Source organism: Ailuropoda melanoleuca, chromosome X, assembly GCF_002007445.2.
Source record: "Ailuropoda melanoleuca isolate Jingjing chromosome X, ASM200744v2, whole genome shotgun sequence".
In the NCBI taxonomy this organism is placed as follows: Eukaryota; Metazoa; Chordata; class Mammalia; order Carnivora; family Ursidae; genus Ailuropoda; species Ailuropoda melanoleuca.
In genome coordinates this window covers 61,359,615-61,386,016 of record NC_048238.1, presented here as the reverse complement: position 1 = coordinate 61,386,016, position 26,402 = coordinate 61,359,615, and the positions used below count along the sequence as shown (strand labels likewise).

Here is a 26,402-nt window from a genome sequence, read left to right as displayed (position 1 = left end):
GTGCAGAACATGCCATGCATGAACATAGACTATGGTCTTGGTATATTGTTTATTATAGAACAGAATTCAGTTTATGGTAGGGTCTATCTAGGACCCCTTTCCAAGGAGGGTTATAAAAGTCCTTGTTAAAAGCTGGTCTCAAGACACAGAATGACAACAGTGAAACAAGGCCCCCAAATTCATTATTTCTTGTGTTATAGTGTAGAAGTTTCAATAATGTGCTTGAGAAATTTTTACTTGTAGTCATTTCTAATTTTCTCAGAGATGCAGTCAGTAAGTTTTGATTCCTAAGTCTGGAATATTAGGTAAGAGCAAGCATTTTAAGTGCATTTCCCAAAAGACAATAAATTAGTATATTCATTGAACAGGCTTTTAGAAAACGATGTTACTTCTATAGACAACTTATTAATAAGAAGTTCTTTTTTGGGGGGCGCCTGGGTGGCTCAGTCATTAAGCATCTGCCTTCAGCTCAGGGTGTGATCCTGGCGTTGTGGGATCGAGCCCCACATCAGGCTCCTCTGCTGGAAGGCTGCTTCTTCCTCCCACTCCCCCTGCTTGTGTTCCCTCTCTAGCTGGCTGTCTCTATCTCTGTCAAATAAATAAATAAAATCTTAAAAAAAAGAAGTTGTTTTTTGGTTATACTTCACTTGTGTATACAAAAAAAACTGTTATGTCACCCAAAATGGGTCATATTCTTCGTTACTTAGAAAAAGGCTTTAAAAAGTATATTTGGTATGTACTAAAGAATATTATAATGTATGTTATATATATTTTAAAGGGAACAGTACCTCCCCAAATTTCTCTCCCCCAAACACCTCTCCCCCAACACACAAACACACAAAACTATTAAGCCATGTTTTACTTTGCTAATATTAAGAAAATATATTTGGATTAATGGCTGATAATTATAAAGCCACCAATTTTTCCAGAATTAATTTATAAGTTTAAAAATTTTTTTCAAGCAAAGTCCCAATAGGAATTTTTGTTTGTTTGAAAGTGACAGAATAATTTTTCCAGCTTACCTGGAAAAGTAAACAAATGAAAGAAAAACTAAGACATTTTGAAAATAACACCCTTTTCTTGCCCTACCTCTTGTTTAAAACTTTGTAAAGCTGCTGCTATAAGCAGAACATCAAAATATCAACACAAGATTAGACACATACTATAAAGCCCAAAAATATTCAGGTATCTATGATTTACCATGTGTTATTATGATAAAGGATGAATCACAAGTTAACGACAAAGAGATCGTTCAGTAAATAGTTTATGATAGATTGGTTAGACATTTCAGAAAAAGATCATTTTAAATTTTCATCTCTACCATACAAAGATAAATTTTACTTAAGAGTTAAATCTAGAAAAACAATTGTCCTAAAAGAAAATGCAGCCAAATGTATAGTTGACCACTTAATGGAGGTTTCTCCTTAATCATTTAAATAATGAAGGAAAATCATACATAAATTTGACTACATAAAATTAAGAATTCCTGAATGTCAAAAACAAGCACAGAATGGTGAAAATATTTACAAGTAATGTGATGGTGAACTGACATTTTTAATATTTAAAGGGCTTATGACAATTGAAAAAAATTGAAAAAAGAACAGTAAGTAAATAATGGAAAATAGGCAAAAACATTACTGATAATTCACTTATAAAATAGAAAGGCCTAAAGGACATGGAAAAATGTTTAGCCTAGGTATCACAATTTAAATTAAAACAATTGGTGGCATTTTTGTGTATCGAATTAAAAAATATTTTTAAAGAGTAATATTCATTGCTATTTTGGATATGGTAAGACAAATGCTTTCATAAATTGCTGATGGGAGTAGAAGTTATTGTAAACTTTTTGGAAAATAAATTTATTCTATATGTCAAAATCTTGGACTATTTATTTTCACAGACCCAGTATTTCCTTTTCTGTTTTATTTCTTAGGAATCCTTTTTGGGGAAATAATCATCAATATAAAATATATATGTGCTTATTACAGTTATTTAAAACAATGAAAAACTGGAAATAATCCAAATGAACACTTCTTAGGTAAATTATGGTAAATTAGTATGTTGATATTGTGCAGCTATTGAAAACTATAAATAAATTTTAGAGATATGGGAGAATGCTTTTGTTATAATATTAAGTGGAGAGAAAGGAAGCCACTAGATAGTTTATAAACTGTGATCTTAAATATGCTAAAACACACATGCATTCATACATACACAGATGATTTGAAGAGCAGACAACAAAAGACTAGCAGTGCTTACAAGGTGCTTGGGTTTAGATGATTTTCTTTCATGGGTTCATTGGTGATAGGATGATTAGTAAATAAGAAAGCATTAATAGTAGTGAAACTAAAACCAAGTTGAAACATAACATATAGTGGAAGTGGCTTCTGAGGAAGAGGTAGTTCTTAGAGATAAGTATTCCTGAGTTCAAATTGTGGGCCTGCTTCTTATTAGCTATGTTATTCTAGCTATTCTGAATCTCTTTCTCCAGATGTAAGGTGGTGATAATAATATACCTCATAGTGTTGTTTGAAAGGTTGTAATAACATAATGAATGTAAAGTTACTGGCACGTAACTGCTACTTAGTAAGTTTCTTATTTGTGTCTATCATGAGGCTTTTCACAGAGACAGCTTCATCACAGAATAATATGCTTGCCATAAAACTAACCTGGACAAAGTTTTTTTCTTTAGAGATAGAAAGATTTTTGTTTAGAATTTTCTTACGTGTTAGGTTTAAATGAAAAATTTGATTAGCTTTCCTGAGAGGTTAAGTAAGTAACAATTTTTTTTTTCTGGTGGCGAGATTTTATTCAAGATGTTTGTCTTGCAAGCTTTTTCTCCGTGTTTGCTCATGTTCCAGTTTTGATGGAGCTGGTTAATAATTCTTTTTTTTTAATGATGAAAAGGGTATTTTATTATGCATTATAAATATGTTTTATAACAGTAATATATGCTCTTGGTTTAAAAGAAATCTTTTTTTAATGTTTTTTTTTATTATGTTAGTCGCCATATAGTACATCCCTGGTTTCTGATGTAAAGTTCGATGATTCATTAGTTGCATATAACACCCAGTGCACCATGCAATCCGTGCCCTCCTTACTATGCATCACCAGTCTGTCCCATTCCCCCACCCCCCCTCCCCTCTGAAGCCCTCGGGTTGTTTCTCAGAGCCCATATTCTCTCATGCTTCATTCCCCCTTCTGATTACCCCCCCTTTCTTCTTAATAAAGTATCAAGTGAAAATTATGTTTTTATAACGTTACCATTATAATATTCAAATGGAGTCCCTGAGACTTAGATAATGCATGATCTTTGTTTTTTCTATAGATCATTTTAAAAAGTAGGTAGAGTTTCAAAATTTATCTTTAACTGCTCATTCTCTGCAATTTTACTAGTAACCAGAGTTTGTATTATGTAATTCAATGGCCATAATTCTAAATGGGCAAGTCAGTTTTAAGATTTAATGATGTTTCATTCAAATTTTGAGCTTTCCTAATAATTCAGAGATTTCTGTAGTGAAAATAACCAATTTCTAGAGAAATTATTTGTTTTGCCAATCAGAAGCCTTTGATAAATCTTAAAAATCATATCCAATGGGAAAAAAATACATCTAATGTTTGAGTAGTGCCTAATTTTGTGAGTAAATTTAACACTCACTTATGAATGGATATGGATGTAAACTTATAATAATTATACCTCATGGTTGCACACATAGCATTTTGTAATCTACAGAGGTTTCTTCCACATAAACTAATTTGACTCTTCAGTGTAGAAGATATGTAAATTCCATAATATGTTTTAGGAAAATTTACTTTAAAACAGTTAATATTGAAGAGAAGTATTCTTAAAGAGTTTAGTTTCATCTGTCTACTTCTTTTATTTTTTTTGCTTACCTAGATTTGTCTGTTTATTGGTTTTTAATGAAGTAAATTTTAAAAATTCAATATTGAAAAAAGAATCAAATGGTAAATTATTGTATTCTAGGTTCTGTTTACAGAGGAAGATGTGAAATTCTACCTGGCAGAACTGGCCCTTGCTTTGGATCATCTGCACCAATTAGGAATTGTATATAGAGATCTGAAGCCAGAAAAGTAAAGCTATATTCTCCTTATGAATCCCTGTTACCAGTATTTCTATGACTACTTTTTTTCCATTAAGTCTTTTATTTATTTTATTTAAAATTATATGTAAATATATATGAATTATACAATTATATGAAACTTACAAAAAGTAATCTTTATGAGATACCCATTGATTTTATTTTCCCATTGATTTTAAATTAATCATTTAAATATTTTCTAGTATATCAAATATATATTATTTTAAAGTTTATGATTTTTATGTAAATGTCTTATATAAAAATATTTTATTCCATCTTGGTGAATGTGAATTTTGATTTACAGCATTCTGCTTGATGAAATAGGACATATCAAGTTAACAGGTATGCAGATTTTCTTATTTTACCCTAAGCCTATTTTATATTTTTCTATAATTTAATATATATTTTTCTAAGCCTATTTTCTTTTTTCCTTGACTTGTATTTTATTCATCTCTTTAGTGAACTAAAATTCATTTGAAAGGTAGATAAGAGCTCTCAATATGTTCTAATTATAATACCAAAAAATTATAAAGTTAGTATCCTAATTAACAAATAACCTGTGGCTTTCTAGATAAAAACACATCAGCTTAGTTTTAGTCTAGACTGAAAGATTTATCATAAGTAGTTATCATATTTGAAATATAGTGAATTATAAACTTTTAAAACAAGTGTTTCAGAATCAGAGGTTCATTTTTTTTTAGTTGGGCAAATGTTCTATTTTTCTTTATTTTGAATATTGAGGGTTTACTATAATACAAGGTGCTAATCCTCACAGGATTCTTAAGTGTAAAATATATTTATTATACCATTTTTAAAATCTTTTATTTTTAAATAATTATAGATTCACAATAAGTTGCAAAAATAGTACTGAGAGGTCCAGTCTACCCATCACCCAGCTTTCCCCAATGGTGACATCTTATAAAACTGCAATGTATTGTCAAACTCCAGAAGTAGATTTGTATAATACAGCTCACTGGACCATATACTTTACTTGGATTTCACTAGTTTTTGCATGCATTTATTTTTTTGTTGTTGTCATGTATAATTCTATGACTTTTTATCACATGTACAGATTTGAATAGCACCACCACAATCAATATGCAAAACTGTTTTACAACTACAAAATAACTCTCTTATGCTGCCCATTTACAGTCATGCCCTCCCTCCCCCTCCCCTAACTCCTAGCAAAGACTTATCTATTCTACATCTCTAGTTTTGTTATGTTGAGAATAATATACGAATAGAACCATACAGTACCCATCCTGGGCATTTGTCCTAGAGAAATAAAAACTTATGTCCACATAAAAACCTATACATGAATTTTCATAGCAGCTCTATTTATAATAGCCCAAGACTGGAAATGTCCCAAATGTCCTTCAAAGAATGAATGGATAAACAAACTGTGATACAACCATACAGTGGAATACTACCCAGCAGTAAAAAGGAAAGAACTCTTGATATATGCAACAACTTGGATGGACTCAAGGGCATTATGCTGAGTGAGCCAATCTCAAAAGGTTACTTATGTTATAAATAGATAGTAAAATCTTTATTTAATTATCAGAATGTTAAAATGAAGATGTGGTCTTTACAGAGAATTTTGGACCAGTACACTTTAAAGGTAAGTTGCTTTAAATTCCTAAGTATACTGCTTCAATGTAAAAATAAATTATAAAGCTGTTAACTTGAAAGCTCGGGCAGATGTGACAAAGTTCAAATAAAGTTTAGTAAATCTTTTTGATTCATAGCCTGATTCTCTTTTTCATAGCAACATAGATTTAAAGGGATTGAAAAAGGAAAAGGAAAGAAAAATAATAGGAAGAGAGAACAGTAGAGTTTTAAAATTTTATATATTGTATAATTTTTATTTTATAGCAATCAAGTTTTAGTTGCAATGCTAATTAGAATTTAATTCTTTTCATTTTTAAAAATAAATTATACCTGTTTTGTCAGGGGTTAAGGAAGGGAGGTCAGAAAAAAGTAGAATAAATCCTACCTATATCTCTTTTCTACATTACGGTTAATTGGGTGAATAATGATGTCAGATTGTTTTATATTTAGTCTTGTAATGTAAATTCTGCTTTTATAGCTTTTGGACTTAAACTGGCTAAGGAGGAAGGATTAGTTAGAATAAATGTAAACTTATAAGCAAAGGACAGAGGCTTATAACAGGAAGAAAATGTGAAATATATATACATAAGTATATGTGTATATATATATATGTATATTTAACAATTCGATCTATTTTCCTTAAAATGGTGTGAATATTTCTTTAAAGAAATTATACAATAATAAATATTAGATAATTTACACTGTTTTATAATTATAGCCTAGTTCAAAGTTGTGTAATGAGTAATAAACATATGGATACCATTCCAATAAGGTTGGTTAAAGTGTGACCATTCACAGCAAATATTCTAATACTTTACTTTTATTTTTTTCATTATTTCCTTTAACTTATTTTCTTTTTATTCTTTCTTCCTTTCTTTCTCTTTGTTTTCTTTTTCTTCCTTTTGTGTGTCTTTTCCTCCCTTCTCCTCTACCTCTTTTCCTCTTGTCCTACCTATCCTCCTTCATTTTGAATACTACAGTCAAAAGTACCAGATTGATTGCTGTTTGTCATTGATAGCACTGGGCTATAGTGATTTAGGAATGTCTCATCTAGGCAGGGTCTTTCCCAACATTGTTTCTTCTTAGGCTTACGAGGAAGAATTAGGAGATTTTCCTTAATCGTAAGAGAAGGGCAATATCTTTTTACCTGTCCGCTTTAAAAATCCTCTAGATAAAAGAATAGACCTAATGTTTAACATTTTACTCTAGAATGGCAGTGGACCATACAAAGGTTCCTTGATATGACTATGGTTTGAGCCTAAGTGACCTCATACCAAGCGTATGATTGTATAGCAGAAGATCAACAGAATGGAATGAATACCCCCAAAATATCTGCATATAAATGTCAATATATTATCTGTATTGTTTTTGTCTTTTTTTTTTTCTGTAACACCCCACCTCATAGTCTATACAATTGATTTCAACTATCTGTGGTTGCTATAATGTGTTTTTGGAGGGACATAATTAAGGCTAATTTCTATAAAGAGAAGGGAGAAAAAATATACAGTGTCAGAAATTTTTATCACACAGTACTTGAGCTGGATATTTAAGAAAGAATGTATACATAAAAATAATTTTAATAATATGGTTATCTGCAAATTAGTCACTGAGATTACTTTTATTCATAAATACTCATGAAGTTATTGTTTTCTAGGCATGCTTTTAAAATTTGAAGTCTTAGAGTGATTTAAGGTTACAAAGATATACTGCCCCCCCACAAAAAAAAAGCCTTTATATATCTGATTTCTGTATTTTGTTTTCAAATTAGTGGCTTGGAAAAATCACTGATTAACTTATATCTTATTTAATCTTGTAGCTAATTCTTATTGTAAAATTTTTTGTCAATTGATTGCTGAGCAAATTCTAGTGTTAAATGTCAGTTTTGTCAGAGAAAGTACAGCAGAGGACCTCTATGGAGTGGTATAAATCTCTGAAAGGTAATGGAGGATAAGAAAATTCTCTTCCCTTTCTCTTCCTCTCTGGAATGGCCAAAGAAGCCAATGTTCTTCTCTACAAGGTATGTTGTTTTATTCAGCTGAACTGACCTTGAAGACTAGCTTTTATTACATTTAATCTTTGAAATGGAATGTGCAAGAGTTTAAAAGTCTCAAAATGTAGAGAAATAAAGTAGTACACTGAAAAGATTTTTTAAAATTATAGTAAAAACCATAATGTATTTGAGTTATTATACAAGGGTAAGTAATTTTTAAATGAAACTATTGAGCATGGTTAGAAAATAATTTTCAGAGACCCTAAAATTAATTATTGGTATTTTATTTTAAGAGACCAATATAGGACTTATAGCTTTATTTTCATTTATAGAATTAAGGTATAATTTATGTAGAGTAAAACTCATTCTTCGGGTCTTTGTGGTGATAGAATTATTCTTTATTTTGACTACATCCTTGTCAATATTGTGGTTGTGATATTGTAATATAGTTTTCTAAGATGTTACCATGGGGGAAACTGGGTAAAGGGTAAATAGGATCTCTTGTAGTATTTCACATAACTGCATGTGAATTTGCAGTTGTCTCAAAATATAAGGTTGAATTTTTAAAAATCACTTTTTATCTAGAGTTCTGCAAACTTTGACAGACACATTTAGTTTTATTCCCACCACCAACATAAAGATACAAAACAATTCTGTCACTGTACACAATTTCCCCATTATAAGTTAATCCTCCTTTTTACCTTAGACAAATATCAATCTAATTTCTGTCCCTAAGGTTTTGCCTTTTCCATGATGTAATGTAAACAGAGGCATACAGTAAATAGCCTTTTGAGTCTGGCTTCATTTACTTAATATAGTGCATTTGAGATTAATCTATATTGTTGCATGTTTCAATTTATTTTTTTTATTGCTGAATTGTGTTCCATTTTATGATGATGCCATGGTTTGTTTGTCTAATCCCCAATTAAGGGGTATTTGGCTTGTTTCCAGTTTTTGGCAATGAGGAATAAAGCCACTGTAAATATTCATGTGCAGGTTTTATGTGAACATAAATTTTTATTTCACTTGAGTAAATACCAAAGAAGTGTGATTGCTTGGTCATATGGTAAGTGTATTTTGAACTTAGTGAGAAACCTCCAAACTGTTATCCAAGTGATTGCATCATTTTGCATACCCATTAGCAACATATGAGAGCTCTAGTTGCTCTGCATCCTTGTCATTACTTGGTATTGTCAGTGTTTTTATTTTAGCTCTACTAATAGGCATGTAGTAGTATTCATTGGGGTATTAATTTGAATTCCCCTAATAACTAATGACAATGAGCATCTTTTCATGTATTTATTTCTTTGGAGAAGTATCCGGTCAGATCTTTGCCCATTGAAAAAATGTGGATTGTTTTCTTATTATTGAATTTTGAGTTTTTAAAATATATTCTGAATACAAGAGCTTTATCAGATACATAGCTTGCAAATATTTTCTCCAGTCTGTAGCTTCTTTTTTTCTTCTCTGAACATTATCTTTTGAAGAGCTTTTTTGTTTTTTTATAATATTTTTTTATTATATTATGTTAGTCACCATACAGTACATCCCTAGTTCTTGATGTCAAGTTCCATGATTCATTAATTGCGTATAACACCCAGTGCACCATGCAATACGCGCCCTCCTTAATACCCATCACCAGCCTATCCCATTCCCCCACCCCCCTCCCCTCTGAACCATGAAAGACTATGGACTCTGGGAAACAAGCTGAGGGCTTTTGAAGAGTTTTAATTTTGATAAAGTCTGGCTATAAACTTTTTTCTTTTATGAATTATAGGTTTAATGTTTTATCTCAGAAATCCTTGCCTAATTCAAGATCACAAAGATTTTCTCCTTTTATTCTTTTGAAAATTTTTTTTATTTTAATGTTTTTTTATTATATTATGTTAGTCACCATAGTACATCCCTGGTTTCTGATGTAAAGTTTGATGATTCATTAGTTGCATATAACACCCAGTGCACCATGCAATACGTGTCCTCCTTACAAAGCATCACCAGTCTATCCCATTCCCCCACCCCCGTCCCCTCTGAAGCCCTCAGTTTGTTTCTCAGAGTCCATAGTCTCCCATTTTTTATTTTAATGTTTTTTTATTATATTATGTTAGTCACCATACAGTACATCCCTGGTTTCCTAGTTCTTATGTTCCATAGATGAGAGAAATCATATGATAATTGTCTTTCTCTGCTTGACTTATTTCACTTCGCAGTTTTAGGTATATTAATATCCTATTGTTCTGGCACCATTTGTTGTAAAGAACTTAACTTTCTTCATGGAATTGCTTTTACACCTTTATCAGAAATCAATTGACAATATATCGCCAGTTCTAATGCAGCACATGTGATCTTAAAAAGAAATCATTCTACTATGAATAATTACATAATTAAAAGCACAGGGCTTAATGGTGAAAATGGAGTTAGGGGTTTAACACTCAAATATATAACCAGACATACAAAAGAAAGATAGGAATTTGATAAAAATGACAGCATTGTTTTACACATTCTAAGTGTTTAAGAATATATAAATACTACAGTAAGTAGGAACCTTACTTTGAAAAAAGATCCTGAAATTTGCTTGCAGAATTGTTGTCAGAAAGTTTACAGTGTGTTATTGTGAAGTAGTAGAAGATAGGTTTTCTGGAATTGAGAGGAAGGTTGTAACATTACAGGTGGACAGAAGTGGCTCATAATACACATGGTGAGCTGAAATAGCTGGCAGATGTTTGGGGTATGTGCCTGTATCTGTTTCTACCTGGCTTGCTTAAGCTAGGTATAGTTTTAAAGTGTCTCACCTAGTGTTCTCTTGTAGACAAAATTGCACATAAACCACACATAAGTCAACCCCATTTGGAATTTGTGTTGTCCTCAAATTCTTTCCCAGTGTATCAGTCACATTGGAACAAATTTGCATTTTCAAAACAAGCATGATAGAAGTATGTGTTAGTCTATTCTTGGACACTGTCCTTTTGCATTGATATATATCAATATGTATATCGATATATATTGTCATATATATGACATATATAGGTCTAGCCTTTCTTCAATGCCACACTTTCTTGATTACTGTAGCTTTATATTAAGTATTGAAGTGAGATAGTGTAAGTCATTCAGTGTTTTTTTCTTTCAAAAAGCACTGGGTGTTATATGCAACTAATGAAGCATCAAACTTTACATCGGAATCTGGGGATGTACTGTATGGTGATTAACATAATATAATAAAATAAAATTTAAAAAAAAATTATTTTGGCTATTGTATTTTCTGTAGTCTTTTGATATAAATTTTATGTTTAGCTTTTTGATTTTTGCAAAAGAAATCTTGCTGGGATTTTTATTAAAGTTTCCTTGACTCTAAAAAAAGTTTTATTGTCTCTGTAGATCAGTTTCTATGAGAATTGATATCTTTAACAACACTGAATCTTCCAACCATGCATGCAATGTGTCTCTCCATTTATTTATATCTACTTTGATTTCTTTCATCAGTGTTTCTAGTTTGCAGCATACAGGTATTACATATACCTTATATATTTATACCTGTGGATTTCATGTGGGGGTTTTTGGTGGTATTATAAATGGTAATTTTTGAATTTCAGCTTCCAATTTTTCATTGCTATTACATAGGAATAAGATTGATTTTTATATATTAGTACCTTTAGCTCTTGAAAGCCTTAAACAAAAATGGAAGCTCACCAAAGCCAAAGCATAATTTGCTTTTTCAGTGTTTTAAAAAGTGTGAGTTACTCTCTCCTTTTTGTCTTAGTCTGTTTTAAAACTTAGATCACTATGACAACTTTGATTTAATTGTTGACCTCTCAAAGTTGCTGAATGATGTTCTTAGACATAAAAACATGTATTTTGATAATGAAATTTAACTTAGCAACCTTTAAATGCTCTTAAAGAGTGTCATTATGAAATACAGACTTCATTCCATTATTTGTCTCACAGGGAGGTTTCTTAAGAGTAATTATAGGCCATCCATGAATTGTTTTAAGGTCTAACACATACTTTTATTTCTTTTGGTATTTTCTGTTTTCTGAATATCTTCAGATATATATTTTGTATCACATTGTTATTATAGATTTTGGACTCAGCAAGGAATCAGTAGATCAAGAAAAGAAGGCTTACTCATTTTGTGGTACAGTAGAGTATATGGCTCCTGAAGTAGTAAATAGGAGAGGCCATTCCCAAAGTGCTGACTGGTGGTCATATGGTGTACTTATGGTAAGTAATGTTATCTTTTTAATTATGCCAATATAAGATTAATATTATTTAGAATTTTAATTTAAATTTTGGAGTGGGTCAGGTGAGAATAGAGTTTTGATATCCATGATTACTAAAAAACTTGTGACTGGCTAGCTGTTATACAGTAAGAATTAAGGTTTTGGTACTCTGATTTCTTTTAAAGTTCCTAGATGAAAAGATAAATGGCCACATTCTTTTATAAGCTCTTCAGATTTAAAACTTAGAAAAAGCCTTTCCAGATTTTAGATTTCAGAATACTATGTTTAACTGTCACATGGTTTTCAATTGGGTATCACAGAATTTAGCATTTTGTCATAAACTACCTTATTGTCAAATTGTTTCATGCATGTCCCTAGAAAGATTGGAAACTTCTTGAGGAGAGCAATCATGTTTCAAACTACTTTTCATTTCCCATGGTGGAGTATAGTGGGCATACAAACTCACTAATCTGGTATAAATTAAGAATAGAATTTGCAGTATTAAGTAGGGTGATAAATGAATAGCTGTTGAATCAATTTGCTTGTATAATCCATCTTGCTGATAATCCATTTTGCCTATTTACTACTGAATGATATACTATATGACACATTAATAGATTAGTGCCCATTATAAACCTGGCCTTTGGGGAGGATAGTGGGGTAGGAATAAACTGGAAGTACAATATTTGACATTTTTCATAACCTAAGAAGGCTTACAATCTGGTTGGGGAAACAATTGGAACAGCTAAGTAAACTGTCTGACAGTTTAGCTTAGGAATTCAGGCAAGAAATCATATAAGTTGATTTAGGAAAAGTGGAGGAGGTGGAACTTAAATCCTGAAGCATGGATAAAATTTAAATAGCTCTAAGTCAGAAAGTATAGTATTGTGATCATATTAGCAAAGAACTGGAGTACCAATTAGAATATTAGAATAGTAGTGGAGAATGAGGGTGAAGGTGGAGGAAATGAGACTATAAGCCTATAAACATATACATGCAATTCTCTGAGTAGTAGGAAACTTTTGTAGATTCTTTAACAAGATGGTAATTAAAGAAAAAATGTATTTTAGGAAGGAAGAAGTGGCTGATCTTAATACCTGATTTAAAATGTCACAGATGAAAGAAAAGGAAAGGGTCAAAGATAAAGACACCTTTAAAATTTATGAACTTTAGGGCATTGAAAGAATGGAAGTTCAGTAGAAAAGATATAGTTGGGAAGGAGAGCTGGTTTTGGAATTGGAGAAATAATTTGTAACATGTTGCATAGGTGACTGTAGGTTTGTGGTTAACCCCTTGGTGGTAATAAATTAGGAGAGGGAAGTGGAGAGAGGATCAGAATCATCTGGAGACTTTAACAAAAACACTACTCAGTCAGCCAATATACAGTTTAATTAACGGGGGAGATGTGATTCCGATATAATATCCTTCTTCCTTTTGTCCTTGCCATTACCACCTCTACTCCTCCAGTCCTCAGTGGAGACCCATAACTTTAGGTTTGGAGGCAGGGGATTGGAACTTGAGAACAATGATCCCTATATACTATACTTTCTTTTTTCTTATTTCCCTTTCTGTGACTTCTACCCCTACTTCTTGAGGTTCCAGTTGAGAAACATTACTATAGATTTGGGAGGGAGAACTGGGACTTGAGAGAGATTGAGGCTAGAACAGATTTAAAAGTCATAAGTGTATAGGAAAGAGTGAAATGGATAAGCTAAATAACTCAGGTTGTGAATTCAGATAAATGAGCAGAGGACTGAAGCGAAAGCCATTATTGAATCCAAGTTCAAGATTTAAGTATTAGAGATATATGTTGGCTTACTGACATAATAATAAAAAAGAAAAAAAAATTAAATATTACAGATATAAAAAGTTTTCTCTTTAGTGTACTATAATGATCTTAATTTTTAGATCTAGTCTTTTTTATACCATTTTTTAGTATTCTAATTACGTTGCAGTTAAATTTCTTAGGGAAAATGTTTTTTATGCCATGCACAACTGTCTCAAAAAATTGGTGTATGTATGTAGCTTCTTGTTCTTTTTTGATTGCTTTTTTGGGGGGACAGTGAGGAGAATGAGAATGGTTAAATCTTTTTTTCTTTTTATTTTACTAATGACTACTGATGTTGAACATATTTTCAGGAGCTTATTGGCCTTTTGTAGAAATTCTTTTTTTTTAAGTTTTTATTTAAATTCCAGTTAGTTAATATACATTAGTTTCAGTTGTACAAAGCATGTATGAATTTGAAATGGTTCAGTGCTTTTTTTTTTAAGTTTTCAATTTTTTTTTATTTTTTTTTATTATCTTATGTTAATCACCATACAGTACATCCCCGGATTCCGATGTAAAGTTTGATGCTTCATTAGTTGCGTATAACACCCAGGTGCACCATGCAATACGTGCCCTCCTTACTACCCATCACCAGTCTATCCCATTCCCCCACCCCCTCCCCTCTGAAGTCTTCAGTTTGTTTCTCATAGTCCATAGTCTCTCATGTTTCATTCCCCCTTCTGATTACCCCCCTTTTCTTTATCCCTTTCTTCCCCTACCGATCATCCTAGTTCTTATGTTCCATAGATGAGAGAAATCATATGATAATTGTCTTTCTCTGCTTGACTTATTTCACTTAGCATTATCTCCTCCAGTGCCGTCCATGTTGCAGCAAATGTTGAGAATTCGTTCTTTCTGATAGCTGAGTAATATTCCATTGTATATATGGACCACAGCTTCTTAATCCAGTCATCTGTTGAAGGGCATCTCGGCTCCTTCCATGATTTGGCTATTGTGGACAATGCAGCTATGAACATTGGGGTGCATATGGCCCTTCTCTTTACTACGTCTGTATCTTTGGGGTAAACACCCAGTAGTGCAATGGCTGGGTCATAGGGTAGTTCAATTTTTAACTTTTTAAGGGACCTCCACACTGTTTTCCAGAGTGGCTGTACCAACTTGCATTCCCACCAACAATGTAGGAGGGATCCCCTTTCTCCACATCCTCTCCAACAATTGTTGTTTCTTGCCTTGTCTATCTTTGCCATTCTAACTGGCGTAAGGTGGTATCTCAGTGTGGTTTTGATTTGAATTTCCCTGATGGCTAATGATTTTGAACATTTTTTCATGTGTCTGTTAGCCATTTGTATGTCTTCATTGGAAAAGTGTCTGTTCATATCTTCTGCCCATTTTATGATTTGTTTATTTGTTTCTCGTGTATTGAGTTTGAGAAGTTCTTTGTAGATCTTGGATACCAGTCCTTTATCTGTGGTGTCCTTTGCAAATATATTCTCCCATTCCGTGGGCTGTCTCTTAGTTTTTTTGACTGTTTCCTTGGCTGTGCAGAAGCTCTTTATCCTGATAAAGTCCCATAAGTTCATTTTATCTTTTATTTCTCTTGCCTTTGGCGATGTGTCGTGAAAAAGGTTGCTCTGGCCGATGTCATAGAAGTTGTTGCCTATGTTCTCCTCTAGAATTTTGATGGATTCCTGTCTCACATTGAGGTCTTTCATCCATTTGGAGTTTATTTTTGTGTATGGTGTGAGAGAGTGGTCAAGTTTCATTCTTTTGCATGTAGCTGTCCAATTTTCCCAGCACCATTTATTGAAGAGACTGTCTTTTTTCCACCGGATGTTTTTTCCTGCTTTATCAAAGATTAGTTGCCCAAAGAGCCGAGGGTCCATTTCTGGGTTCTCTATTCTGTTCCATTGGTCGATGTGTCTGTTTTTGTGCCAGTACCATGCTGTCTTTGTGATCACAGCTTTGTAGTACAGCTCGAAATCCGGCATTGTGATGCCCCCAGCTTTGTTTTTCCTTTTCAACAGTTCCTTGGAGATTCGGGGCCTTTTCTGGTTCCATACAAATTTAAGGACTATTTGTTCCAGTTCTTTGAAAAATGTCCTCGGTATTTTGATCGGGATAGCATTGAAAGTGTAGATTGCTCTGGGTAGTATGGACATTTTAACTATGTTAATTCTTCCAATCCATGAGCATGGAATATTTTTCCATCTTTTTATGTCTTCCTCAATATCTTTCAAAAGTGATCTATAGTTTCTAGGATATAGGTCCTTTACGTCTCTGGTTAAGTTAATTCCAAGGTAACGTATGGTTTTTGGTGTTATTGTAAATGGGATGGATTCCCTAATTTCTCTTTCTTCAGTCTCGTTATTCGTGTATAGAAATGCAACTGATTTCTGGGCATTGATTTTGTATCCTGCCACCTTACTGAATTGTTCTATAACTTCTAATAGTTTGGGAGTGGATTCCTTTGGGTTTTCCATATAGAGTATCATGTCATCTGCAAAGAGAGACAGTTTGACTTCTTCTTTGCCGATTTGGATACCTTTGATCCCTTTTTGTCTTCTGATTGCTGTTGCAAGGACTTCTAGTACTATGTTGAATAATAGTGGCGAGAGTGGGCATCCTTGTCGTGTTCCTGATCTTAAGGGAAAGGCTTCCAGCTTTTCCCCATTGAGAATAATGCTTGCAGTAGGCTTTTCATAGATGGCTTTTATGAGATTGAGAAATGTACCCTCTATTCCTACACTCTGAAGGGTTTTAATCAGGAAAGGATGCTGTATTTTGTCAAATGCTTTTTCTGCATCAATTGAGAGGATCATATGGTTCTTGAGTCTTTTCTTGTTGATATGATGTATCACATTGATTGATTTGCGAGTGTTGAACCATGCTTGCATCCCAGGTATGAATCCCACTTGGTCATGATGGATAATCCTTTTAATGTACTGTTGGATTCTATTAGCAAGGATCTTGTTGAGGATTTTGGCATCCATATTCATTAGAGAAATCGGTCTGTAATTCTCCTTTTTGAGGGGGTCTTTGCCTGGTTTGGGGATCAAGGTAATATTAGCCTCATAGAATGAGTTTGGTAGCTTTCCTTCTGTTTCTATTTTTTGAAATAGCTTTAGGAGAATAGGTATTATTTCTTCTTTGAATGTTTGGTAGAATTCCCCAGGAAAACCGTCTGGGCCTGGAGTTTTATTATTTGGAAGGTTGTTTATCACTGACTCAATTTCTTCATAGTTAATTGGCCTATTTAAGAAATCTATTTCTTCCTGTTTCAGTCTTGGTAGTTTATAGGTTTCCAGGAAGGCCTCCATCTCTTCCAGATTGTTTAGTTTTTTGGCATATAGCTGTTGATAAAAGTTTCTAATAATCCTTGCAATTTCAATGGTGCTGGTCGTGACCTCTCCCTTTTCAGTCATAATTTTAATAATCTCAGTCCTTTCTCTTTGTTTTTGGACAAGTTTTGCCAGTGGTCTATCAATTTTATGGATTCTCTCAAAGAACCAGCTTCTAGTCCTGTTGATCTGCTCTACTGTGCTTCTGGTTTCTAATTCATTGATTTCTGCTCTAATCTTGGTCAACTCCTTCCTTGTCAGTGGGTTAGGCCTGTCCCTCTGTTGCTGTTCCAGTTTCTTGAGGTGAGAATATAGAAACTGCATTTTAGATTTTTCTATTCTTTTGAGTGAGGCTTGGATGGCTATGTATTTCCCCCTTAGGACTGCCTTTGCAGTATCCCATAGGTTTTGGACCGTTGTGTATTCATTCTCGTTGGTCTCCATAAATTGTTTAATTTGTTTTTTGATTTCCTGGTTTATCGAGTCATTCTTGAGCAGGATGGTTCTTAGCCTCCAAGTGTTTGAGTTTCTTCCAGGTTTTTCCTTGTGGTTGAGTTCCAATTTCAGAGCGTTGTGGTCTGAGAATATGCAGGGGATAATTTCAATCTTTTGGTATTGGCTGAGACCTGTTTTGTGTCCCAGAGCATGATCTATTCTTGAGAATGTTCCATGGGCATTTGAATAGAATGAGTATTCTTTGGTTCTGGGGTGTAGTGTTCTATATATATCTATGAGGTCCAACTCGTCGAGTATGGCATTCAAAGCCTTTGATTCTTTGCTTAGTTTTTGCCAGGGTGTTCTGTCTATTTCTGATAGTGGGGTGTTGAGGTCCCCTACTATTACTGTGTTCTTATCTATATGTCTCTTTATTTTGGTTAAGAGTTGGCTTGTGTATCTTGCTGCTCCCCTGTTGGGGGCATATATATTAATAATTGTCATATCCACTTGTTGAATACTTCCTTTAAGAATAATATAGTGCCCTTCTGTATCTCTCTCTATGGCCTCTAGTTTAAAATCCAGTCTATCTGATATGAGAATTGCTACTCCAGCTTTCTTTTGAGGTCCATTTGCGTGGAAGATGGTACTCCATCCCCTTACTCTAAGTCTGAATGCATCTTTGGGTTCAAAATGAGTCTCTTGTAGACAGCAAATGGATGGGTCATGTCTTTTTATCCAATCTGCAACCCTGTGGCGTTTTATGGGAGAGTTTAAGCCATTTAGATTGATAGAGATTATTGACAGATATGATTTTAATGATGCCATTTCTCTTTAAAGTCTTTGTATCGGTTGTGACTTGCTGCTCTGTATCACTCTTGGGGCCTTTTTACCTTTATAGAGCCCCCCTTAATATCTCCTGTAGGGCTGGTTTCGTGGTTACGAAATTGGTTAATGATTGGCGATTTTGGAACGTCTTTATTTCTCCATCAATTCTGAATGACAGCTTTGCTGGATAAAGGATCCTTGGCTGCATGTTTTTCTCTGAAAGAGCTTTAAAAATGCCCCCCCAAGCCTTTCTCTCATTCCAGGTCTCTGTAGACAGGTCTGACGTAATCCTGATACCTTTGCCTTGGTACGTGAGAAATTTCTTTGCCCTGGCCGCTTTCAATACTGTATCCTTGGATCTAATATTTGCGAATTGCACTATGACATGCCGTGGCGTAGGTTTGTCCTGGTTGAGCTTGGATGGGGTCCTCTCTGCCTCTTGGACACGAATGCTTGTTTCCCTTGCTAGATTAGGGAAGTTTTCAGCTACAATTTGTTCAAATATCTCTTCTAGACCTCTGTTTTTCTCCACCCCTTCAGGGATGCCGATGATTCTGACATTGGATCGTTTCATAGAGTCAGTAATCTCCCGTAATCTACATTCGTGGGCGTGGATTTTTTTAAGACCAGCTTCTATTTTCGTTTTTTCTTCTACTAACCCATCCTCCAATTCGCTAACGCGTTCCTCTGCCTCGGTGACCCTGGCCGTCAGAGCCTCTAGTTTTGACTGCATTTGGCTCATAGAATTTTTAATTTCTGTCAGATTCGCTCTCATTTCTGCCCTTAGGGATTCTATATTCTCAGCAACGCTTTCTCTGATGCTTTTTTCAAGTTTACTCATCATCTTGACCATTGTTGCTCTGAATTCCATTTCTGATAATTGGGATACATCCATATGTATTAATTCTGTGGCCGAGGCCAATTCTGTGGCAGAGGCCACAGACTCATTATCTTTTCTTTGCTGGGGGGGACTTCTCCTTCTCGTCATTCTGATGAAGAGAGATTGCAGGGTTGTCCAGAGCCCAAGTGTTGACTGGGACCCAGGCCGTGCGCCCTTGTTTTATAGAGATCTTAGGGATGTGGGCTTCTTCCTTAAAGAGTTTATTTATTTATTTGAGAGAGAGAGAGACAGTCAGCAAGAAAGGGAACCCAAGCAGAGGAGTGGGAGAGGAAGAAGCAGGCTCCCGGTGGAGAAGCCCGATGAGGGACTCCTTTCCGGAACGTTGTGATCACACCCTAATCCAAAAACAGGTGCTTGGTGAATGCGCCACTCAGGCNCACTCAGGCGCTCCGGGTTGTGGGCTTCTTGATTTTTCAGCCTGCCTTCTGGGGGAGGGGCCTGCCTGCCGGTACTCAGAAAACCCTGTTTGGGTAGAGTCTCCGTGTCCCCTGCTAGGGGGGATGGGGATGGGCACCCTGTGAGCCGGTATTTCCGGGCTTTTGTTCTCTGGCAGCTTTCCCTGGCGGTTTGCTATGCCTCTTCTGAGAGTCAGAGCAGCAGTGGCTGAAATTCAGGCTCTGTCTCAGAACAGAGGGATCGCGGATCGTTCTCCACTGATGTTCTGGCCACTTTAACTCTGTTTCTGTTGGTGCTGCTCAACCCTGCAGCATCCGGGGCTGTGTGCCCCACACCTGGCGTCCCAGCCCTCACTTCCAGGGCCGGCGCGTCTCTGTCCTTTGTGTTTCTAACCCCGCCAGCCGCCAGTCGCCAGCCGCCCAGCGCGGGCTCCTGGAGCTCCCCGTCTCAGTCTGGTGTCTCGCGGGTGCTGACTGCGAGTCTGCCTGCTCTCCCGTGCAGGTGGCCCTCCAGCCGCCAGCCGCCCCGCACACACTCCCGGAGCTCCCGGTCTCAGCCTCGATCCAGTGAGCACACCGGAGCTCCGGAGCTCCGTGAGATGCTTGGTGGCGCAAGCTCCCAGCTCATGGACTCAGTCTGCTGTTTCCAGAGTGCGGGTCCGCGGTCCGCCCGCTCCCCGGTGCAGGTGGCCCGCCAACTGCCAGCCGTCCCGCATGCGCTCCCGGAGCTCCCATTCTCAGTCTGCTGTCTCAAGTGTGCGGGTCCGTGTTCTGTCCGCTCCCCCGTGCAGGTGGCTACCGCTTCCCGGCGCCCTGACACAGCGGCTCCCTCCCCCTTCTGTTTAGCTTCCGATATCTCTGCGCGGTTTCACGGCTCCCCGTACCTCGATACTCAGCGCTGGAGATGTTCATTTGTAGAGATCCAGATGTATCTTCCTGCATCTCAGGCTGATTCCGTATGTTCCTGCTGGTCTGGTACCTATCCAGCTCAACTCAGGGGACCGGCTGACAAAGGGGTCCCCTACTCCTCCGCCATCTTAACCTCATGTCCCTCAGTGCTTATTTTTATTTTCCATTCATTGTTAAATGTTTGCTTTAAAAACATATTTTTGTTTTAAAAGAAAATGCTGTGTGTCTATTTTCAAATTGCTTTGGTTTTGGAAACTTAGCCAGATTAGACAAGACTGAAAAAAATTGGTTGGTTTCATTTCCTACAGGTTACCTATCAGTTGGGCTATATGTAGTAGGTTACCAGAAGCGTAGTTCCTTAATTGACTTAGTTTTCTCATCCTATTTTGACCTATCATGTAGATCCTACATGATTTGATGATCTTGTATTACATGTCTCAATTTTTTTCCTAAAGAATTTAATTGTATATTCTAAGTTCTGCTAAATTATGTGTTACTTTTTGTTTGTTTTAGTTTGAAATGCTTACTGGTACTCTGCCATTTCAAGGTAAAGACAGAAATGAGACCATGAATATGATATTAAAGTAAGTGTGAACATTTTTTTTTCTTTTGAGAAAAATTCCTTGCTTTCAGTTTTCAGAAACTTGTTTTCAGTTGACACAAAAGAACGTTTTTTCACACTCTTTTGTTTTCTTCTACCATTATTAAAGGGACATTATTTGTCATTGTTAAAGCATTCTTTTAAATTCTTTTTAAGATTTGTCAATTTAAAGTATGGCTAGATTTAAGTGAAATTTTCGAAAATCTTCTTTTTCAGAGCAAAACTTGGGATGCCTCAGTTTCTTAGTGCTGAGGCACAAAGTCTCCTAAGGATGTTATTCAAAAGGAATCCAGCAAATAGATTGGGTATTCTTTATTGTCTTAGCGTTTTTAACAATATATTGCATGCTTTGGGGGGATAATTTTAACTTTGTTTTCTGGCTTAGTTCATTTACTGTTCCTATATATTTATACCTAAAAGTTTGCATTTTGTATGTACATAGATCCAGTAAATTCTGTTGTGTCCATAATTTGAAAATGGAGTGGTCTAGTTATTCAGAACTTCTGTTTAATATATATTATTATGTATATCATGTGGATTACCTCTTCTAAAATAATTCACAGAATTATCCCTTATATAGGTAATCCTTTTGGATATTTGAATGTAATTATTTTGTCCAGTGCTCTTCAAGGTAGATATGTCTGTAGTCTCTCATCATTTGGCCACTTACTGGTAACCTTTCCCTGGATCCAGATGTGATCCTATAATTTTATTTATATATTTGTGTTAAAATTTCAATGTCACTTTATTCTGTTGCCCTTCTTAATTTGGCGTTGAGATACAAGGTCATAAGTTGAATTGTGAGGGAAGGAAAATATATTTCAATTTTAGTTACATGTTAAACATTATTTTGATTAAACTTGGAAGGCATTTCAGTATTTCATGATACTTTGTGTGCTTCAGTGTGAACATCAGATATATTTTATCATATTAAATTGAAAAACACAATGAAATATCTGATAAATCATAAAATTTTCACTGCGAAGAATCTATGAAATGTGTATAGTCTTGTACAGATAATAAACAGAGAAGCCAGGTAGAAAGCTTAAACAATTATACCAGTGAAAAATTATTTCTTTTTTTTATAGGTTCAGAAGGAGTTCAGGAAATCAAACGACATCTCTTTTTTGCAAATGTTGACTGGAATGTAAGTTCAGCAGAAACTTTGTTGCTACATGACTTTAATATGAACTAACACTGAAGAATAAAAGGGTTATATTTGGACTTTGTTGATAAACTTAATTTGTTTCTTTTTTTTGGTATGAGATTTTTATTTAGAGGTATAGATGTCATAGCAATTACCTTGAGCCAGTAGATGTGTGAATGATATTTAGTAAATTTTTGTTATTCATATGTTTTACCTATTAAATGTGGTTACAATTCTCCCCTATTCTCTGTTGGGGAATGTGAAGGAGGGAGAAAAAGGAGTAATGGTGTGAATGATAAGGCAAATTCTTAAAGAAAATGATTTCTAAGTCATTCCTCTTTCTCCTTCACATTCCCCAACCAAGAATAGGGGAGAATAACCACATTTAACCAGTAAAAAACTTCTGTACAGCAAAGGAAACAATCAACAAAACTAAAAGGCAACCTATGGAATGGGGGAAGATATTTGCAGATTACATATCTGAAAAAGGGTTAGTATCCAAAATATATAAAGAACTTATAAAATTCAACACCCCAAAAAATGAATAATCCAGTTAAAAACTGGGCAGAAGACATGAATAGACATTTTTCCAAAGACGTACAGATCACCAACAGATACATGAAAAGATGCTCAACATCACTCATCATCAGGGAAATGCAAATCAAAACTACGATGAGATATCATTTTGTATCAGTTAGAATGGCTAAAATTAACAACACAGGAAGCAACAGGTGTTGGCCAGGATGCAGAGAAAGGGGAACCTTCTTATACCGTTGGTGGGAATGCAAAGTGGTGCAACCACTCTGAAAACAGTATGGAGGTTCAAGGAAAAGTTACAAATAGAACTACCGTATGACCCAGCAGTTGCACTATTAGGTATTTACCCAAAGGATGCATAAATACTGATTTAAAGGGATATAGGCACCTGATGTTTATAACAGCATTATCAAGAACAGCCAAATTCCCAAATTTGGGAAACAGCCCAAATGTCCATCAACTGAGTGGATAAAGAAGAAGTGGTATATACATATACAATAGAATATTACTCAGCCATCAAAATGAATGAAATCTTGCCATTTGCAATGACATGGATAGAACTAGAGTGTATTATGCTAAGTGAAATAAGTCAGAGAAAGACAATTATATGATACCACTCATATTTAAGAAACAACACAAATGAAAATGCGGGGGAAGAGATGCAAACCAAGAAACAGACTAACTATAGAGAACAAACTGAGGGGAGGTGAGTGGGTGGGGAATGGATTAAACAGGTGGTGGATATTAAGGAAGGCACTTGTTATGATGAGCATCAGGTGTCATATGTAAGTGATGAATCACTGAGTTCTACACCTAAAACTAATATTGCACTGTATGTTAACTAGCTGGAATTTAAATTAAAAGCTGGAAAAATGATTTTTTTGTAATTGTACAACTGCATAATATAAGCCATTAGTATTAATACCCTGAAAGGCCACTTAGTGGGCATGCTACATGGGAGTCTGCCCTTTGTCACAGGTGTGTGCATCCCTTCCCTGGTGTCCTTATATCCCCTTGTGATTTTTTTTTCTAATGCTTGTCTACTCTTCCTTTCTCCTTAACTGGACAACTGCAAATTCCTTTTGTCCGTCATTCTTATATCTAAACAGTTTATGTTCATTGTACTTAATTTAAATAAGAAAAGAATGGATTGTTTATGTATTATATAAATAAAAATCAAAGTAATTATTTATTTTTCCCCTCCATGGGACTGTGACCTTTTAAGAAAGCAGATTTTTAAAAGAAGGTAGTAGATTTTCCTATATTTTATGATGTTTTAAATGTTCTTTCAAAAACAAATGTTAGGAAGTTAAATGGTTAGACAAGATTATAATTTTAAATTATATAATAAGAGCCCTAAACAGTATATTTAAGACATATTTTTATGTAATAACAAAATATTTTAGGTGAAATAAATACTTCTTGAAGATAATCTATTAGTTTTGAAATTCTTGAATGTTATTAGTTATTTCTGTATGGTCACATTGTAATATATTCTACATGGTTATTTTACCAGTGAGAATTCAAGTCAGTTTTTGATATCCAAAATTGAACATCATTCCTTGTGAATGCAACTTTTGGCATCACTGTTGTATTTCCTGGTCTCATTTGACTGTACATTATCTCTCAAATTTTTAGAATTTGGTTAACAGGTATCCAAAGCCTGTTAAAATTTTGTTTATTAAATTGTGAGTCTTCTGTTAAGGACTATGAATATCATGTTCTGCTTTCCATTAGAAAATATAATAATTTTAAAGTGTTAATATGATTTTGTGTTATCCTGTTTTTTCTTCTAGAAATTATATAGAAGAGAAGTTCAACCTCCTTTCAAACCTGCTTCCGGAAAACCAGATGATACTTTTTGTTTTGATCCGGAGTTTACTGCAAAAACACCTAAAGGTAATGCATGTTTATATGTAACATCAGGGCTTTCATTCAGTTAGATTGTTAAAAATGAACTAGCTTCTTAGGTAAAAACTAAATGAATTTTAAGTTTGCTGAGGCTTGGTTTGCCCTATATGAAAGTGTGGATCTTATATACATCATTTCTTGGGCATCTTTCAAACAGAGGAATTAAATAGGAAATATTTATCAGGGAATCGAGGGCTAGAGAAAAGGGTAAAATTTTTTCATTCTTGTTTTAAAAGTCCTTTGACATGCTAATGCATTATAGGGTAAGGGATAGGAGGTAAGATGAGATATATCACTGACTCTTACAATTTATAATTTAATGAGGTCTACTTACAGTAGCATCTATTTCATGCATTAATTCAACAAATATTGAATACCAACAAATATTGAAGGTACTAAGCAGTGAAGATGTAGCAGTGAACAGAACAGGCAAAGTACAATCCATGGGGCTTGCATACTAGCTAGCATGGGGAGACAGACAATATGCAGTAAATCAAGCACATGATATACTGTCTGATGGAAACATTTAATGTTTTCTTTTATTTTTAAAGAAATGGTAACATTTCATATCATAGTTTTCTGTATAGTTCTAACTAAATATAATTATTTGGACATTAGATTCTCCTGGTTTGCCAGCTAGTGCTAATGCTCATCAACTCTTCAAAGGATTCAGCTTTGTTGCAACTTCTGCTGCAGAAGAATGTAAAATCACTCCTGTCACAAGTGCAAATGTGTTACCAATTGTTCAGGTAAATTCCACTTAATCAGGTGATTTGGTGTAGGGATAACTATTTCTTTCAGTTATTGCTAAATGATTTACAATAACTTCAAGTGATTTTTAATTTATTTTTATTATGTTCAGTTAGCCAGCATATAATACAAGTTTTTGTTGTAGTGTTCAACAATTCATTAGTTGTATATAACACCCAATGCTCGTCCCCAAAAAATGTTCAACATCACTAGCCATCAGGGAAATACAAGTCAAAACCACAGTGAGATATACCACCTTACTCCAGTCAGAATGGCTAAAATGAACAAGACAGGAAACAACAAATGTTGGCGAGGATGTGGAGAAAGGGGAACCCTCTTACACTGTTGGTGGGAATGCGAGCTGGTACAGCCACTCTGGAAGACAGTATGGAGGTTCCTCAAGACGTTAAAAATTTTAAGTTATTTTTAACTTCTTAATTTATCTCTGTGTTTAACATGATTTAAAGATGTTTCCATATGTTTTGGAAAAAAGCAGATAGTAGTAACCTTTAATTATATTTATGTAATCTCTTCTGGCAAGAAAAATGTAATGGCAGTGTATAAACTAGTTGGTTTATTGTATTGGCTTTGGGGATCTAGAAAACCTAAAATTTAGGATCAGCAAAGAATCTCTTTAAACCATTTATAAATACTGATAAAACTTCTCTATAATGAATTTTTAAAAAGATTTCAGATTAATGAATATTTAGGAGAGAAGATAAAAATGTGAAAATGTTTCATTCTCTTTAATATTTTACTTGAAAAAAACAGATAAATGGAAATGCTGCACAATTTGCTGAAGTATATGAGTTAAAAGAGGATATTGGTGTTGGGTCCTATTCTGTTTGCAAGCGATGCATTCATACAGCTACCAACATGGAATTTGCAGTGAAGGTATTATCTCTGAGCCTACCTTGTTTGATTGTGATATATATATATATATATT

At 34.5% G+C, this 26,402-nt stretch overlaps 1 protein-coding gene across 1 annotated transcript in view; it reads left to right on the top strand.

Annotated features, from left to right (window-relative positions):
• Nucleotides 1-26,402, top strand: part of RPS6KA6 (ribosomal protein S6 kinase A6) — a 206,870-nt gene that overhangs the window by 115,772 nt on the left and 64,696 nt on the right. Inside the window, exons 7-15 of the mRNA XM_034649643.1 lie at nucleotides 3,986-4,092; nucleotides 4,405-4,442; nucleotides 11,774-11,916; nucleotides 21,024-21,094; nucleotides 21,328-21,416; nucleotides 22,200-22,258; nucleotides 24,592-24,694; nucleotides 25,325-25,455; nucleotides 26,228-26,350. Of these exons, the coding sequence (XP_034505534.1) occupies nucleotides 3,986-4,092; nucleotides 4,405-4,442; nucleotides 11,774-11,916; nucleotides 21,024-21,094; nucleotides 21,328-21,416; nucleotides 22,200-22,258; nucleotides 24,592-24,694; nucleotides 25,325-25,455; nucleotides 26,228-26,350 (864 nt within the window). The remainder of the gene's footprint in view (nucleotides 1-3,985; nucleotides 4,093-4,404; nucleotides 4,443-11,773; nucleotides 11,917-21,023; nucleotides 21,095-21,327; nucleotides 21,417-22,199; nucleotides 22,259-24,591; nucleotides 24,695-25,324; nucleotides 25,456-26,227; nucleotides 26,351-26,402) is intronic.